This window comes from Procambarus clarkii, chromosome 47 (genome assembly GCF_040958095.1).
Source record: "Procambarus clarkii isolate CNS0578487 chromosome 47, FALCON_Pclarkii_2.0, whole genome shotgun sequence".
Taxonomy (NCBI): domain Eukaryota; kingdom Metazoa; phylum Arthropoda; class Malacostraca; order Decapoda; family Cambaridae; genus Procambarus; species Procambarus clarkii.
In genome coordinates this window covers 32,501,417-32,521,857 of record NC_091196.1, presented here as the reverse complement: position 1 = coordinate 32,521,857, position 20,441 = coordinate 32,501,417, and the positions used below count along the sequence as shown (strand labels likewise).

The window sequence follows — 20,441 nt, the reverse complement described above, 5'->3', positions numbered from 1 at the left end:
TATTTACGTTTTATCTGAAAAGCTTCATAGAAAACACCGACCGTACCTAACCTTCTTATTATGTTAAGATAAGCATCTTATTGCTTCGTAATTACAATTATTACTTAACCTATACCAATAATAGGTTAAGTAATAAGTGTAGTTACGAAGCAATAAGATGCTTATTTTAACATACTAAGAAGGTTAGGTAAGGTCGGTGTTTTCTATGAAGCTTTTCAAGGTAAACAAAAATAGTCACAATAAATTAGTATGTCACATATGCATGTATTTAATAAGTCAATATTGACTATACAAAAGTGCAAGAACGGGTTGCCCTTCCTGTTAGTCCACTTGAATATTAGGACTACATTTTGCCTTTATTCAGATTTACTGGAGTTAGCTAATCTTGAATGTTATAATGAAAGCTCAGTTAATGAACTACACTATCCCTGCAGCCTTCTTCAGTATCCATGGTAATATCTTTTCTGGCAGTGCCTACAGTTCTGTTCAATGATGCTTCTGCCAGTGTATTGTCTCCAGTCCTTGGTCTCCAGTCTGGTTGCTCGTTCACCGCATTGTCACTTTCTACGAGGATTCTTCCCTGTCTCCTAAACCTGATCGCATAATCTCTTTAGATCACCTAATCTCTTACTGTAATTTTATCCCTTTGTGACTTGCTGTGCTGATCTGCTGCCTTCCTGACTCTGGTACACTAATTTTGGCTCCATGTAGTGCCTCCCTATTTAACACTGTTCCTTGCACTGCTTATTGAACTAGGAGTTTGGCTTGCTCTTCTTGTTAATATCCTGAGTAGGTTGGACTGATCTATGATTTCTACACATTTCCAAACTACAAATTCCTTTGTCTTCCTGTCTTTCATTTCAATACATTCTCTCATCAAATATCATGTAAGCCCCTTCCCACCTGTAGTCTGCTCATCTGTACTCTCAATCTTGGTTTGACTCCTTGAAATACAATCCATCCTCCTGATTTGGTAGTACTTATAGTAACGATGAGGACCATAGTGCATATACCAATGTACAGCTCAATTACAAAGTAGAAATCGATACTATTAAATTTTGACAAACCGGAAAATATTTTCTATTTATGTTGCAAAGATAAACTAAACTAACGTAACCTAACTTTTCTAGGTCTAATACACGATATCTGAGGTCAAATATAGTATGCATGTGAAGTTGATCTTGTGTTGGTTTCGTGGCTTAGTGTTCCTGCAGCCCGGTCATCGCCCAGGCCTCTGGGTTATACCCGGCCTAGGAATATTTAAGTTTATTATTTAGCTTCATTTTTTTCTGACTATAAAATGAATAGTACCAAATTCCACTATCAAATTGCTTAGTACATCAATCTTTGTACTATGGTACACATAGTTACAAAAACTACTATCTAAACAGGAGGATGGGTTGTGAAATAGGGTGTGGTGAGGATGTTGTCGACTGTGGCTTGGCAGTCAATTTCATGCCACGTTATGTATGGAAGGTCTTTTAAATTTATGTAATGAGCCTTTCTGTCTACATACTGGATTGGATTTAGTACTGTACAGTGTCATCCTAGTCCCAGTATTTCCTTCTGCACCAGTGCAAAACGTCAACCTGATCTGACTGTGTCAGATATTAACCACAAAAGCAGTTATCTTTTCTTTAGGGAGCAACTGAGTGCACTGTTTAGAAAAGTGTTTTTCATTAGAGCTCAAAAGTCTAATTGTTTATTAAGAATTTATAGTACTTATTCCAAGTGGCTCTGGTATAAGATGTACAAAAGAATACTCTATTGTTTGTATTAATTAACACATAATTTTCATTATACAATAGTGGAAACAGCAATGTCCAGATGAAATGGAAGTTCTTTTGCAGCAGAAGGGGTCTGAAATGAATCATTTCATTCGAGTGAGAGATTACTGTAGTTGTATCTTAAAAAAGAAAATGTGGTTGTTCACTTTCAATGAGTATTATAATGCTGCTGCACTCATATTATATATATTTTTTTAATTATGTCCATATTTGATTTGGCATCAATGTAATATGCTGTATTCATTTAGGGTTTTGTATACCTTTGTCTGTTTACGACTTATATTTTTCATTGTAATGTGGAGGATGATTATTTGAATATCTTAACAGTTCCTTAATTCAGTTGCTTTAGATCCATTATATACATGTATTGGCATCCTACAATGAAATGTATTGTTTTAGAGCTATGTATCTCCTGATTAAATAAGGAGGAAATAATATTACAGTACAATATAGATTTAAATTGTGGACATAAGTTTTAAGTAAATACTACTACCTATATAATATGGTAATAGTAAATACTACTACCATATTTTGAGTCCAAGTGAAATGTACTGTTTTGATCAGAATCATTTGGTTACTTTCTAAGGTAAAGACCACTGTTATTTGAACTGAATAGTGCATGGAGAAGAACAGAAAAAGGAATAGTTCGGAACTTCTGGGCAAGAACAAGGACATGAGGCTAAATCAGCCATATGGGGGGGGGCCAAAAAAAATGGCATAGCCCACAGAGGTCTCCAACTTCTGCAACTGATACCAGCATCGACATCTTGATTGGAGAAATGAATAATAATTTTTCATCTGATCTAATCAGGATGCATTAGAACAACTACCATAGACAGTTTGTGGTTCCAATTGAAGTGAAACAGTTCATTGAGGAATGTCAAACATATTGCATAATTACAGGAAGGAACCTTGTCTAACCCTACCATTAAAGTAGAGCAAAGCCAGGAGAAATCATCCATCATCACATTTGACGTCCTGTGAATGTGAATCACAAAGAGGACTATATGCTGAGAAGTCAGACCGGAGGCTATGGCTAATGTCCACTACCATGGCAATAGGAATCTGGATGAGTCTGTCCTGTTGAGGCAATAATCTACTGACATGTCAGAGTGAAGCCAGATTGCCAAGCCTCTTATGAGAGCGAAGCACTTCTGTGCCAACAACACTGTCACTAACTCCCTCACATTGATGTGCAATAAAACCAGGCCACCCTTGACCTGCATGGAGAAGGCTGCTAAGTAAGGCACATCAGTGAAACGCTCTAGAGATGGAGGAGGAGGAGCAGACCCTTCAAGAGTAGAGGGAAGGGCATACTGTGGTCTCTGAGCCAGAAATGAACTAGCGAAAGGAGGAACCTCTTGAGGTTTTGCAGCCAGCTGTAGATAAGATTGTTACACCTCACAAAATATATCCTGCCTAGTAGTTTCTCGAGCTCCTGACAAGGTAGGTGTCACTTTTGCACTACGATTTATCATGTCCTCTAGCATGGAGATGGCGGTCACCCTGATGTCTGAAGTCAGACCCAATTATGCAAGGTGTTGCAAAGGATGGAGTTAAGGTTTCATCAGAAATACAAACTTTCCCAGCATCGACAATATATCCCTAGTGAGCAGACACAGCCATGCATTGAGTATCCAAATTAACTGGGCTGTGATAGTCTGGGGTCAGCAGGTGCTGAAAAACAATAATCTCATTGACCAAGTAAACACCAGAAGAGCTCAGCTTTGAGAGTAGAAAAAACTTGAAATTGACCATAGGTAAACAGGTAAATTATTGAGGTAGGTCAAGACCTCAAAGATTGAGAAGCACCTCTAGGTGAAGACCAGGAAGCCAGACAGTAAAGTGAAAGTGCTTGCTCTTTATTCAAAATCCCAGGAGTAACTGAACTCCTGATTAATTGAAAGGTACCAATAAACATCTAGGAGGTCTATGAAGTAAGGGTCAGTGATTAGATGCCTAAACCTGACAAACAATGAGTGATGTGGTCATATGAAAAGTTATGCAAGATATATGGATATTGAGGTCCATTCTCTCCTTATTGGAGTAATTCACCACCAGGAAGGGCTGGGGCTGCACAGAAAGTCTCACAAATCACTTCTTTGTCCTATATTTTCTGGATATGAATATGGAAGGGCAGGGAGGATGACTGCCAGAGGAAGACTGAAACTCTGAAGGCAAATGGACCAAATCTAAACAGGCCCCTTTAATACTACACAAAAGGAAAATCAGACCCAAACTTTCCAAAATGCATGTAAATATCCTCCCACTGCACTGTTAATGGGGCTTACAATGGAAGGTTTGAGAGTGATTGTTGTGTAACTTGCCCAAATTGGACAGTGACTCTGCTGCAGGTAGAGGTGAGGCAAAGTGGCACATGCGAGGGTGGGGCATGATTACAAGAAGCTCTCAATTGGACAAACAGGAAGCTGCAAAACTAACCCTAGAGCTACCACCCCATGGAAAGACCAGAAACCCCAGCTAGAATACTTAATATATCAATGGAACCTCATCACCAGGAAACGGATGACTCAAGAATAAGATTTATTAAGCAAGAGGGAAATACTTAACACATACTCTGAAACTGTTTGAAAGTTTTATAAACACACGAAAGGCACACAGCAAAGATGTTTGCTACTATAACCCACAAGATTAGTGCAAACATCTTATGAAAAACCTTGGCAGCTGCAATCACAAGAGAAGGCAACCATTGAGCTTAAACAACCCAAACTGATGAACTCCACCTGATGGTGGAAGGTAAAGAGCTCTTGAGAAGCAAACAACTTAAACAAATCAGTTAGGTGATAGGGTACTCTTAAATACACTAATGAGTTACTGTATAAAAAGTGGAATGGACATGTAGTTGTAATTTGCTATGTCTTGAGAATGAATGGGAGCAATAAGACCTCAATTCAGGAAGCATCCGTTTTGTCTGACTGTAATATTAAAGATAAGTGAAATCTGCCTTCCTCTTGAGAAGTTTCAAACATCAGAACCACTGTCATTTCCCAAGGACAATAAAGTTATTGTCTGCTTGCCAGAAATTCAGTGCAGACCCATATTGCAGTTGGGTTGCCGATCTGCTACTTCAGCCATCTCACAAATGCTGACCTGAGCACCTAGAGTGTTCAATCCAGTTCATATGTATGTTCTCTGTTCCTCAAGTAAAAGTTTAAGATCCTGCCTAGCCTAAAATTCATAAGTCCCCAGCAGGGAACATGAAGATAGCCTTGAACCAGAGTCTGGAGCAGGAGACTTACCAAATGAAGAAGCAAGTAAGGGTCCACCTATAATAAGAAGGAATTGAAAGCCTTAACCAACATGGGATTCCTCAGCAACCATCCAATTGACAAAGAAAGCACTGCTTCCACAGCCGCTATCCTCACACAAGTCAGCACTTGTTGGTTGAGAGGGTTGAAATTTTCAATGAGCCCAACAGCAAATTCAAGAAACTAAAAGTATAACTGTTGCCAAAATTATATCTGAATTGTATCCTTGCATGTTGCACTAATCAGCACTTTGACAATCACCATAGTGCCTTGCCAAAATGCCTAATACTATATGCAAAACAGAGGTCATAAAGGAGGAGACAGGTAAATAGTATCTCCACTCTTGCAAGGAAGAACCTAGGTGCCAAGGCATGATTCGGTGAGCAATAATCTAACCCCTAACTCAGGAAACAAGAAGAGAATAAATGTGTAAAAAAACAGTAACAATAAAAAGTGTCCTCCATCGCTCAGTCAAGGTGCAAATACATCAGTGAGAGTAAATGATTGTGTAGAGCTTTGTGTACAACTTCATTCCCAATACTAAAGGCCTGCACATTAAATGATATAGGCAACTGAGCAACAGCAAGAATCTGTACGATCACCTAAATCTTCCAGCAAAGAGCCAGCAGTGTGTAGTACAGATAAACCAATATAATCAAACAACGCATGAACTTGGAACCTGCCAATATTATGCATGGGGTATGTGTGAATATGGGCTATCAGGAAGAACTATTGAAATATGAAAATATAATCACCCAAGAAATTACAGACATTTACTAAATGCAGATACATGTTGCTCTGATAGTTGCAAAATTTTCCGCCAAAATATGTGTAAAAATTCACTAAACAAGAAGGAATGTTTTACCAGAGACTACCCATCATTTCATACCTAAAAAACGAAGTGAATAAAATCAAAAGAATGCCGTTTTGAATACAGCAACACCCATACATACCAGGGAGATTTTTTTAGTAGAAAAAAGAGAAAAAGACTGGTCAGAAATGTCAAAACTCTACCACCAACTTGATCAAATACTAGACGACACAGATACTGTGTCCTTGCTGGTTTGGGTCTAAGATCCTTTGATATGTCAATGGTGCTTCCAAACAGTGGTGGTCATCATTCATGACCAGGTACACTAACAAGTAGTTAGTAAGATTCCTTGAAGGTTCAAGGGATCTTACTAACCTTAGCGCACACAGAACCTACAGCTTTATGGCAAGTAATGCCATGGCGTTGATCCACCTCCATGTAGCCAGCCAAGGCCAGGCAACCCCCGAAGAAAGTTATATTCCATATGTAGGTGAAGGCCACCGCCGTGCCTGTGTATATACAGAAGATCTGGACGCTGGGAAATGGACTAATGACGCCGATGTAGAAGGAGATTATGTCCGTGATAGAGGTGATGGTGATACTAACAGCGGCCTCTGAAAAGGTCTCTGCCATTCTCACCAGCACGGGGTCCTGGAGCTGTGTGTGATCTTAAAACCTACCTAATGCCAAGGGTGGGTGGGTTTGGAGGGACTTGGGTTTTTATGAATGTACAGTACTCATGCTTGGCCTCGGGCTGGGCTTGGGGAGTAGAAGAACTCCCAGAACCCCATCAAGCAGGTATTAAGCAAGTACCTCTGTCAGTTATTTTAAGCTGGCCTCAATTTTAAATTTGTAATGAACCTACAGGAATATTTGAAAAATTCCCAGTGGTGCCAATGCATAGTGTGTTGTTGTGTCTGACTGTATCATCCTGGCCATATATCATGGTGGATATTACCTTAGAAATTAATTAAATATACTATGTTTTCCTTGTGGAACCTACAGCATATTGTTGACAGTTTTAAATTTGAAAATAAAACGTGATAGTCTACAGTACTTATGGCGTGAAATTAGATGTACAGTGGAACTACTAGAATGAATCATTCATTAGAGCCTTAATCTATTACAAGGGTATTTCCATTTGACTGCATATTTATTAGCAGCAGTTATTATGTTTTTATTAATACAAATAATAGAAGGATTGCAAATACAGTACTTTTATTCTAAAATCACTTGGTTAAAAGTTAATATGTATTAAATATTTACATTTTTCTGGCACCACATTGTGTTTCATGATATTGCAACTGCACTCATCCAGATCTATTCAATTATACCAGTTCTAACAGTAATAGCCCAGTCCATTGCATGTGGAGATCTTCAAAAGTGGAGTCCGTTCGAGCAGGGTCGCACTGTTGTTTATGGCATAGATAAATATGTTTGGTTATCAAATAATTATGTATAGTTTACATGTTGCTATTTCAAGAGTTTTTCTACTCTCTGGCAACACCTACCGGGTTGCTAACATAACCCATTAAGTTTAATCTCTACCTTTATTACATCAAAATTTATATTATCTGGTAAAAGGTTTAAGATCTTTGGGCATTTGATTTTGAGAGTTTTCTCTAATTATATTTATGGCATCCCCCCTACTTTCATCAGGTTTATCATTCATCATTTACAGTCTCTTCAGTGTATACTGTATCTCTCATCATTATTATTTCTATGTGCAGATTAGGAGCCTGATCTTTAGTGTTTTCCGCATGTACATTATGAGCTCCACTGTCTGCGTTCCAGAGAGTATAATTAAGTGCTAAAAGGTGGTCTCAGTAGTTCAGATGCTTTACTGATTCTGTGCAAGCAGTAAAAGATCTCTGTATATTTTCTAGCTCGGATATAACGCCTGCCTTGAAAGGAGATGTGAGCACAGAACAGTATTCTAAACGAGAGAGCACAAGTGCCTTGAAGAATAGCATCATTGGTGTGGCATCCCTTGTTTTGAAAGTTCTCATAATCCACCCTATCATTTTCCTGACTGAGGCTATACACAGTGAGTTGAAATTTCCCTTGACTTTTTACAAATACACAAGAAAAGAATATTAACAGAATGCTTAATGAGAGCTGAAAGAATGAGATTCAAGGCAGGAAATATGTTAAGTTTAATGTTTTGTACATATACCGTAGATGAAAGATGTATTGTGTGGAAATGAATGAAAGGTTTAATGTGTTGGTAATTATATTGGGATTTAAGAGGAAGTGCAAAACAGTCTGCAGTGTTTTTTGAGAAGGCAAATGGTATAGAATTAGAATATGCAGTGAGAATAAAAGCAACTACAGTACATCAATTTGTAATCAAACGGTAAGAGTATATGAGATCGAAAATGAAAATACAAAGCTGCTAAAACAGAAACTAAAACATTATGAAAGTGTAAAAATATGGTTAGGTTAAGAATGTAATTGAGGAGGCTGGTTGCATGATAAAATTTGGCCGCTTAGTGTGACATGTATGGCGAATAACACCAACATTAATATTTGAGAGGCATTACAGAAAATTGTGTTTATGCACTTTCTGTATTAAAGGTCTAATTGATACGCGTTTCATTCAAATCTTGTACAGGGTTGAAACACTATGAACCTGAGGAGCCCGTTTATTATATTCACTGCAGCACATAGGCAATAATTGGGGAGACAAAGGATTGTATTATAGGGACATAGTATTTAGTTAAACTATAAATTGAGTCAAGGTAACAGGAACACCCGCATTCTCACTGTTTGCTCTCTCGTGTTGCTGCAAAAAAATAGAAAATATAGAACATGTGTGGATAAGATTTAATATTTTTCATGTTTCAGGGATATTTTAAAGGATAGTCCATGTTTTGTTCATGTCAGTTGAAGATAATGCTCCTAGGAAAAGTATCTACTTGAGAAGGCTTATAAGTAATGGTCTGAATAATTTAACAGATGCTCTCAAGCAGTACACATTAATTTAGGGTTAAAAGGTATTGTTCCAAATAGGAAGTGAGATGGGTACAATAGGCTATGTGAAAAGGGAATCGGACATTGAACAGTTCTGTTAAGAAATCCTGTAAATGAAGGATGTAAAAGTGGCATTGTATTTCTACAACATGAACCAGAGTCTGAAATAAAACTTGAAATAAATTTATTATTATTATTATTATTATTATTATTATTATTATTATTATTATTATTATTATTTATCATTGTTAACTAAATATTATGTCATTCTGTAATAATATACAATGGAAGTCTGTATCTAGAAGAGTATTAAAAAACAAATAAATTGGATGATTAATATTAAAAACATATTGAAGAATTCAATATAAACTAATTCCTATATGCTGAATTTTCAAAGCTTGGTTGATACAGACTTTGAAGAATAGTACATCTGCAAAACTTATTCATATCAAGATCTGCTAAAAAGAAAATAGAATAAGACAAAAGCATCACTAATTTTGAAATTGTGCATTGGTAAATATACTGATAGAATACCTTTGTGTCATCTTCCATAGTGAGAGAATATATCTAAGTTCAGTAAAAGCCATGTGTAGCATGCAGCCCAACAACTGATTAACCCTCAAACCGCTAGGGAGCCCAAATGGAATTCACACCCACAGGCGAAAAAAAAAAAAAAAAAAAAATTCTTTCGTCTTATAAAAGTGTTCATTTTTGTTCCCTGATCACGGAAAAAATAACAAAAAAATTGTAGGTGGCATATTTTAGCCGCAATAGGGTAGGGAAGTGTGGCAAAAAAGGGGCGTTCGCAGAGCCTTCGCCAGACGAGGTCTACTCCGTCTGAGCTGTCAGATGGCAGTTGCCACAAATATATTATTACCTAATTATTTCAATGTCTCTTGATTGATTTTTTCTTAGTTTTTTTTTGCAGTAATATTATTCCATACAGTGAATTGTGATATATTTATATAATAAAATGTGTGAACTATCGCTGTACTCAAAATTTTGGTGTGCATTTTAGTGATTCAATTATGTTCATAAAACAATAAACAAATAGTTTTGCTGTTGTTACACTATATACACAGGTTATATATAAGTATCTGCATGTTTTGTTCACCATAACGAACTACTACTAAGTTGGTCTTGAGAGTCAAAAAGCAACGAGGAGTGACCGCCAAACACCAGCAAGCCATTCACTGCCACTCCCTCCCTCAACACCACCTCATTCGCCCTCATTCTCCTCCCACAATACTGTTTTTGCATTTATTCACTATACACAGACGTTATATATACGTATTTACATGTTTTGTTCACCATAACTGTACATCTAAGCTTGTATGGTGAGTAAAGGCACAAAGATGAAGCTACTCACACAGTCATCTGATCGGCGGCTGCCCTCAAGGCCAGACGCATTAATATTTCTCCTCCAACAATATTGTTCATGGTGTTATTACGCTATATACACACATTATATATAAGTATCTACCTGTTTTATTCACCATACCTGTACAAATAAGCTGGTATGGTGCCCAAAGACCATAGTGGCCATCAGTAAACAACATGCTAAGTCGTGCAGACGACGCTCCTCCCTCACCAAAATGGCGGCTCCCAACCTACTCCTCTCACTGTTATCTCACACTATACACACGTTATATATAAGTATCTACATTTGTGTTTACCATAGCGAACCACTAAGCTGGTATGGTGAGTGCAGTCAATAAATGGTGGCCACACACAGTCAGAAGACGACGCCACAACCCTCCCTCCCACAGCATTACTCCTTCCTCCATAGAGCACAGCACTAAATATCACCACAATCCTGCTATTATCAGAATCCTGGTCAGTTTTATCACAGTCAGGGGGCTTCAGTAATACAATCACTGCTAAATAATAGCAGTATCATATATATTATGGCATTTGTAGGCGATGCTGTTGTCACAAGCTGAACAGTGGTGCTGTGAGCTCATGCTGCATGTGCCAGTCATGGCTTGCTCAAAGCTCTAACCCCCAAGAATGTTGGCCTGGATTTTTTCTAGGTGTCATCTGGCAACTATCGGTCGTGGCTGTACTATAGCTGCCCCTATCCCATGCGGGGTGTTTAAATTATAGTGCTAGACACGAAATCATATATATATGATGTGCGCGGTTTTGGTTTTGTCACTGATATCATATATATATATGATTTGCGCGGTTTAAGGGTTAATGATTGATAAAAAAAATGTTGGAACTAGAGACAATGATACAGGAAATGAATGAGAAAGACCAAGTACTGTCTGATGAATAAACAAATTCTATAATGTTACTAGCACTCAGTGATTAGAATACTTCAATTAAAATGGTTAAGGCATATGGAGAAGGTCTTTCCAAGCATTAGATTTATACAGGCTAATAATGACACCGTTTATGTCAAAGAATGTTGTCAAATATGCACTAAAATAATGTGCAACATAACTAAAAAGGAAAAGGTATATCCTATATAGAACAAATAAATACAGTACTGTAGTTCTTAAGTTAATTATTTAAATTTATATGGGGCTTGCATTAATGCTACAGAAGGAACTATATTTATATTTTTCATATAAATAAAATTTAGAAATTGTTTAGTAAATTTAAATTATGGTAATACTATGGAAGTTACTATTATTATTCTTACTGGCACACTGGACAATATGAATTGTTCAGTTCCCAATTTAAGTAGCTTAAATGCATAGATTAAATCAAAACATGATGTACTAGTGTTTTAGCATCTGATAGGATGATTGTATTGTTTATGTAAAAAAAAATTGCTGTGCAAAGTAAGTGATGAGCTGCAGGTAATAAATAGCTTCCTGTATATCTACATATTGGTGTTCTTGACTGTAAGAGACCCTCAGCACTTAGCTGATTTAGCTGATGATATAGGCATGTGCATAATGTCAACGAGACTTGTAATTTAACTAAAAATGAACTTTCCCATTTATGGCTATTTATAAGAATTATTCACTTACAAATATAAAGTATCATATCAAGTACAATTTATTATGTGCATATATAAGAGCACTTGGTACTGTCTGTACACTCTACAAGTGGATAACACATGTTAAGCAAGTGTTGTAGTCAACAACAACATTTTGCATGGAAGATGTATTTGATTCTTACAGGTTTAATGCTAATGCATCAGTAGCAGGCTTGGGTCGCTGTATGCCTTTCTGATACACTATTTAGTCGCTGTAGATATCAGATTTATTGGTAATTAATACAAACTATTATCAGAGAAGTATCTTGGACACTAGTATTGATTTTAGGATTTTAATGCACCTAGACTAAAATTAAATATATAACAAAACTGCTGTCAATTTATCTGCTAATGAATGCTGGAACCATTATATTTCATATGAGAGTTGTTAATTTTATTATAACAATTATGTGTTTTTATTGGACAAATTTTCTGCATAAATAGGTACAGTATAGCAAATTGAATGTACTGTACAGTGAAACCTTGCTCGAATAGATCACAATGAGCCAGAAATAATTGGCTATTTGCCAAGTTCTTGATAACATGATATACGGTATATGGACTTGCTGGATTGATTTGCTATAAATAAAAGCTTGCATGCATAGGCTGATAGGGCTTCTACAGCCCTACCTACAGTTCTACAGCCCTTAGTTTCATTTATTCTTATGGTCTTGGTGAACTGGAATATGGTGTCTGCTTCATTGAGCTGTGTTGGTAGACCTGCATAATTTGCACAAAAAATACCCAAGTTTCATATTTTCAAAGTTATCTGCCTGCCTTTAGTAGTAAATACTAATAAAAACATTATTTAAATTTTGCAAATTATTTCTTCACCCAAATATTTACTACAAATTGTGTACTAGTTTGTAACTTCGAGTGGTGGCCATATCCCACTTGCAACCAGAGGTGTCATCCTGTTCAGCTGCTTATTCCCTCTCTGGTCATGTGGACATGTTGGTACTCAGTGATTTGTATGTACAGGTATTTCATTTTAGTTATTTCATCATTTGAGAGTTGAAAAGATGTCTACCAGCAGTAGTAGTCAAGCTTAAAAAAAACGAAAGGGAAGAGGTGCTATTCTAATATAAAAACAAGGCTAAATACATTGAGCAAACTGAGAGTCTGAGAATTTGCAAGTAAAAAAGAGAATTAGTGGCACTGGATCACAGTGAGAAAATGTACTAAGAAACAGGATCATAAAGAGTGTATGCAGCAGCATAGTGTATCAATTTTTTGCAGCATTTGTTTTGTGTTAAATACAGTACTACCATACCATTCTGTATGCATACATTCTGCCTAAACACATTAGCTAGCATTAAAAAATTCTTCTCCAGGTAAGTAAACTACAGTCTTTCTATTATATTCTTAAAATTTTGTACAGTATTATTATTGTATTTTACTGTCATACATACTGTATTAATAATGCATTATGTAGACATATTTTTGTTATTTATTTATGACAAAGATGTACTGTATCATTTGGGGTGTGAGGAAAAAACTTTTGCAATAAATAGCAAGCAATTATGAAACTTCCTGTGGCTTGGAATATTAGTAAAATGGAACTGTTCTGGTCTCAATTAGTCCATTCGAGTGAGGTGCCTCTGTACACCAATATTTTTTTAAGATATATTTATGGGCTCATTATATATAAGAAAAGAAGAAAAACACATTGATAATTAAGATATACCTGGGGGACATTTTTTAATTAATAGTTTAGGAATATCATAAAAGACTGCACTGTAAGTGTCAAGCAGTCATGTAATTTATCTTCTACATGATACAATATTAAGTATGAGGTTTATACTTGGTAGCATAATTGAAAAGTTATATGACTATGGGTTTTTCTGATGGTGAGATTTATAATGTTTTGTATATAATGTATATTAATTTTGTGTTAATTTTTATTTGTAACCATTTTGTATTTAAAGTTGGAAAGCATACTGTACTCTTAAATATTTTTAGGTATTTTATTTATGCTGTACTATGTAGTGCTTAAAGCTTACCAGTCACACTGAAAATGTTTACTGGAAGATGCAACAAAATTTATTTAGCTAAAGATTAGTGTCTCTTTAAGCACCATATGGTACACAGTATGCATTTGTGTGTATATATCTATCTATTGTCTGTATGTTTTAATTTATTTCTGTTAACACTTTGTCAAATGAAGGTCTGGGCATAAATAGCTCAACAAAATCTATAAGAAATTGAATACACTGCCATGCTTCCATCTATAAAGCTTTTTAGTCAAGTTATATTTTTATACTGTACTTTCTCACAGTGTGCAGTGAAGGCATGCAGGCCTTGTACATCTGGGTCGTGGGTTTATTCCTACATTCCAATAATATTTTATAATCAGTGGGTACAGTATTTTGTAATTATAAAGCAAGTTAGCTGACTCTTGAAGTGTTGTAATTTAGTACAGTACTGGTTATAAAGGCTTAGGCTCTAATTAATTTTGATAACAAACAATGGAACTCAACATTAAAATAATTTTGGGAAAAAATCTGGTAACAGCTCAGATGATTATTCCATAAACATTGTTGTTAAGCAATGTTACGGACTCTGATGTATTATAACCTTAGGGTATTGATGCATAGTCTCACTGGAAAGCTATTCCTCAAGATATTGCATGACATAAATAAGCAAGAACACCGTGTAAATTATTAGATATTTTGTTCTTCCTTGTTCTTTAAATCTCCAGCCAAATTACCGATTCAATACAAACAAGTAGTATACCCAGTGTTATTGAACACATTTTAATTAAGAATCTTGGACTGTTGATTACATCACACTCTTAAAATGACTTTCTTGGCTCTGCCTCCCACAGGTACATCATAGGAATTTTTGGACATTTTGTAACACTGGTTTGGGAGCCTAGGATTCACCGAGACATTGGTGTACGAGCCTTGGATACACTGAGACACTGGTGTGGGAGCATAGGATACACTGAAACACTGGTGTGGGAGCCTGGGGGACACACTGAGACACTGGTGTAGGACTCTTGGTGCATGGCTGTGTAGCTGTTTGGCGTCACTCGACTCTGGCGCCCGGGGCACTTGTGGTGGAGGCTGTCTAGATGTTTCACGATCATGCAGGGAGCACTTACAGCTAGCACTTGCATTTTAAATGTCTTTGTTCACCATAATTATTGAAAACTATTTCTTTTAATGTTTTTGGTGCATTATGAATTGTTATGTATTGCATGTTTTCTCTTGAATCCTGAATTAGAAAGTTATCAGTTTTGCAAGAGTGTAGGGTGTAAGTGTTCCCTGACAGATGGGAACTGCCTGGTCAGGTCTTCTGGCAGGTCAGCCCACTCAACTGTGTAGATGTAATCATTTCTCCACTCCTCAGCTGGCAACATCACCTATTGTAAGCTTTGACAAGTAATAATAAAGCTTGCTTTTTATATTAATATAAAAACAAGCATTATAGTATTGCTGACAATGGCTGATCTTGCCAAATAGAAATGGGTCTAGTCAGGCTTATATTCTTCTGTATAAATAAGGCTTTGTAGTTTTGGTGATATTGGTTTACCTGTTTTTATAAACAAAAATTATTAAATATATCTTTTTCTTCAATAACAAATTATAATTACCTAACTGATACTTTAGTCCAGATTTGCAATGGACTTTTTGCAAAATTTGTAAAGTCCATGTAGCAAATCTTCCTGACAAGACCCTGCAGGCCTGAGCCACTTAAATTGGTTCTCAGCACACCATTGGTTGCCTCTTTGAGTGTTCTCTCGTGTACTTCTGTAAAATTATGCGTAAATGTAGACTTCACATGCTACACACTTATGGTTCATGCTATTATTCTGCAAGAGTGCAAAGTGGATTGTATGTGCCACCTTAAAAAAATTACACCTACATGGTAAAGCCTCTTGGTCAAGGGCCTGGCTTTAAGCTTTTGTTATTATTTTGTGAGGACTAACCATTATTTCATGACTACACAATTTTACTGTTTTATGTTGGTTTAATTTCTTTATCCAGTACATTTTCAAATGTGTTTTTATAATATACAGTTTTCAGTAGAATAATTATAGCATTAGTTAAACAATTTTTTTTAGTATTTGTACCTTTCTCATTTCAGGACCAGAATGAGTCGGCTGCCATTTTAAAGATTAAGGAGAGTATGCAAGAAGAAGCAAAGCGATTTGAAAAGGATGTTCCACCGGATCATCCAGACTACTTTATGCCGTGACGTGACCCTCTCCCATCCCCACTTTACCCTGTGAACTAGCTCTCTTGGTTCTCTGCAGAACCTATGACATGTCAATAGTCTGGAGTTGACCTTTTCCCTCATCCCAGATATTGACGACATGTCTAAACATGGCAATGAGGGCATTGTGCGAGTGCAGCAATGTAGTGACTGTGTCTGCACAATGACATTTTGCCACACAATTATGGTGATATGAATTTATATATGGTGGAGTGATGATGGGACATTGGGTCCTTGCAGACTCTTTCGAGGAACTGGCATCACAGCCCTCGGTACAATTCTCAAGTGAATCAAAACGCAGAACTCCTGTGATGGAGTGCTATCCTACAGTGGAATTATGACATGTGATTAGAAACACTAGTGATTTACCCTATGAAGTCTGAAAGTGCAGGCTGAGCACTGAAAAAAATGGTACACTGTATGACTTCTTACATACACCATATAAAGAGAAGTGAAATGGTGGCTCTAATTTCTGCTGTTTGATGATAAGTCTGTTGTGTCATTCATTGTGCTTTCTATGTGAATCTTGTAGGAAACAAAATTGTTATTAATATTATTTAATATGTTTTCTCAGTTTCACTCATTTAAGACCCCAAGATCCATATCCTGAAAAGCAGTGTCAGGAGACTTTGGCAGTCAAGGGTAAGATGGAGATGTAGATATTTTCATAAACCGTCATTGCTCATAGGTGGTGTCCACATGCCTCAACTGGACAACCAATGCTGCCTGTCTCCTGGCTGGACCCTTGTAAGAGTGTCCACGGTTTTCTTCGCTCCAAAGAAAACTACCCAGTCCCAGGCACCAGCAGTTCCCCATCACTACTACCAACGTCATCCTGGGACGTGCTCCTGGGAAGGACTGGAATATGTCCTTAACCCCCAGGGTATTAACCCTGAGCCAGCTGGAACCTACTCACTTTGGGCCCAGCACTCATGTACAAATTTCCCAGCCTGGGACCTCTGGGACCTTGGCACGTGATCAGCCCTCCACATGTGCAAAAGACAGTAATGTCTGTTCTCACTAGTATTACTCAGACTTTGTTCTGGCCTCAGGCCCAACTCATGTAATATCAGATGGGAAGTATTTTATTCAGACACTTTGTGTTAGCTTACCTACCGGACTGGAAGTGATGACCTTTGTCTATTCTGTACAGATCTCTCAAAGTGTTGTAGATGTAGGAATAATTTATTATTTATCATGTCCAAATCTCTCTTTCTTCTAGATTCCCTATGTTAAACTGTTTTTACCACATTGGCCAACCCACTCCTTCTCTCCATGACTCAACACCACCACCACCATTATTATCGCTTTGTCATCTCCACCACCAATGTCACCATCACCTCACCACCACCACCACCACATAGTCATCGTGCCACTGCTTCACCTCCACCACTTCATCACCACCATCTAATCCACTTCACCACTACCTCCTCCACCATCTCTTCCACTTCATCATCACTGCCTCCACCGCCATCACCACCACCACTACTTAACCATTTGCACCACCACCACTACTTCACCATCTCACCCCCCACCACTACTTCACCATCTCCATTACATCACCACCACCATTTCACCTTCACCACTTCACTGCCATCATTTCTCTCACCACCACCACTACTTCACCATCTCCATTACATCACCACCATCATTTCACCTTCAGCACTTCATCGCCATCATTTCACCTCTACCACTTCACCTCCACCACTTCACCTCCATCACTTCACCGCCACCACTTCACCTCCACTATTTCACCTCCACCACTTCACACCACCAACATTTCATCACTGCAACTTGTGGTCCAGCAGTGTGATATACTTCACTGCTTCCCATTCAACCAACGCCAAATGTAAGTCACTGAAAATGATCACCCAGGATGCACCACCACCGCCAGACTCGACTACCACACCTGGGGGTGCTAACTCATATGGCATGCTTGCTTTTAGAATCATCTTGAATACACAATTGTATCAACTTCTAACATATGTTAGATAATTCTTTACTCTGTGTGTTACAGTGACCCATTATTAATTTATTGACTTGGCCCTAAATATGACTTCTTCACACACGTAGACAACCACAAAACACCTCACAGCCTAGGTTTATCTCACTCAGTCATGCAGTCTTCATCTTGGCCTAGGTCAAATCATTTCATCGAAGCAAAATGACTCATGACCCAGTTATACTAACTGGGTTTAACCCTGGGTGTATGTCGCTCTGGTGGTGCGACCGTTCTGCCCGGTTTGTCTATTCTGACCAAGACCCCTTGTACAGTAGAACATAGCAGATATATTATGTGTAGCAATTTTCAATAAAATGGCTAAGGCAATAAGAAATTGAACAGTGAAATTATCCTTTTCACATTTCTATCCAATATTTAAATACAGTATGATATTAATTAATAAATTTACAGTAGAACCTTGAAATGATGAATATTTGAAATGGTGATATGTGAAATACTTAAGATAATCAAGTCCTTCTTTTGAAATTTGGTCAGTACTTTGTGTAAGATGTGCTGTGAACTGCCCCAACATCAAGTGACAGTGCCCTTAAATTACTGTATTATCTGTTGTAGGTACATTCTTTAATACACAGTTTAATATCAAATTTGTCCCCACATACTTTACAACACTTGCTGCCAATATATGGTAGGCTATCTTGTGTCTTGTGTAACTCATTGCCCCTTTATGTTCATTCTGTGGTCTGATAATGACACAAAATGCTTACAATGGAGCATATAATAGCAGAATCATATGACTGTGTGTGATTATATATGTGTGTATATACTATGTATATAGGTCATAACTAGTAGCCAGAATGCACTTCTTGGCCTACTATACAAGGCCCAATTTGCCTAATAGGCTGATTCCAATTAGTTTATTTGAATTATTATTATATTAAATTAGGAACATAAATTATTGACTTAGTTATGTTAGTTTAGGTTAGGTGCTCCTGACAGCTGGGTGGACAGCACTTCGGAATTGTAGTCCTGAGATCTCGGGTTCGATCCCCGGTGAAGGCAGAGACAAATGGGCAAAATGTTTCTTTCACCCTGATGCCTCTGTTACCTAGCAGCAAATAGGTACCTGGGAGTTAGACAGTTGCTACGGGCTGCTTCCTGGGGGTGGAGGCCTAGTCGAGGACCGGGCCGCGGGGACACTAAAGCCTCGAAATCATCTCAAGATCATCTCAAGATAGGTTAAGACAGATTAGATAAGGTAGGGTAGGTTAGATTCGGTCATATATCTACGTTAGTTTTAACTCAAATTACAAAATGAACTCATACATAATGAAATGGATAGCTTTATCATATCATAAGAAAAAAATTAAAAAAATATAAAAAGTCAGGAAAACTCGGCTTATTAGGCAAATCGTGCCTTGCATAGTAGGCCGAGTACTGCATTCTGGCTACTAAGTACAACATATATATTTACTGTATATATATATATATATATATATATATATATATATATATATATATATATATATATATATATATATATATATATATTATAATATGTCTTACCTAGTAGCCAGAATGCACTTCTCTGCCTACTATGCAAGGCCCGATTTGCCTAATAAGCCAAGTTTTCCTGAATTAATATATTTTCTCTATTTTTTTTCTTATGAAATGATAAAGCTACCCATTTCATTATGTATGAGGTTAATTTTTTTTTATTGGAGTTAAAATTAACGTAGATATATGACCGAACCTAACCAACCCTACCTAACCTAACCTAACCTATCTTTATAGGTTAGGTTAGGTTAGGTAGCCGAAAAAGTTAGGTTAGGTTAGGTAGTCGAAAAACAATTAATTCATGAAAACTTGGCTTATTAGGCAAATCGGGCCTTGCATAGTAGGCTGAGAAGTGCGTTCTGGCTACTAGGTACGACATTATATATATATATATATATATATATGTCGTACCTAGTAGCCAGAACGCACTTCTCAGCCTACTATGCAAGGCCCGATTTGCCTAATAAGCCAAGTTTTCATGAATTAATTGTTTTTCGACTACCTAACCTACCTAACCTAACCTAACCTAACTTTTTCTGTTACCTAACATAACCTAACCTATAAAGATAGGTTAGGTAGGGTTGGTTAGGTTCGGTCATATATCTACGTTAATTTTAACTCCAGTAAAAAAAAAAATTGATTTCATACATAATGAAATAGGTAGCTTTATCATTTCATAAGAAAAAAATTAGAGAAAATTTATTAATTCAGGAAAACTTGGCTTATTAGGCAAATCGGGCCTTGCATAGTAGGCTGAGAAGTGCGTTCTGGCTACTAGGTACGACATATATATATATATATATATATATATATATATATATATATATATATATATATATATATATATATATATATATATATATATATATAT

General features: G+C 36.9%; 1 protein-coding gene across 8 annotated transcripts in view; it reads left to right on the top strand.

Moving 5' to 3' along the window:
• LOC123762900 (single-stranded DNA-binding protein 3) overlaps positions 1–18,394 on the top strand; it is an 871,787-nt gene extending 853,393 nt beyond the window's left edge. For 6 of the 8 annotated variants that reach the window (XR_011222292.1, XM_069302207.1, XM_069302205.1 and 3 more), the window contains one exon: positions 15,925–18,394. Coding sequence is in view for 2 of the 8 variants with exons in the window: in XM_069302208.1 (XP_069158309.1) it covers positions 15,925–16,035 (111 nt within the window). In the remaining 6 variants the exon portion in view is untranslated. Of the gene's footprint in view, positions 1–7,753; positions 7,915–15,924 lie in introns of all 8 variants that reach the window. The other 2 variants (XR_011222291.1, XR_011222293.1) reach the window with 1 other exon arrangement.
• Positions 18,395–20,441: the final 2,047 nt, after the last annotated feature.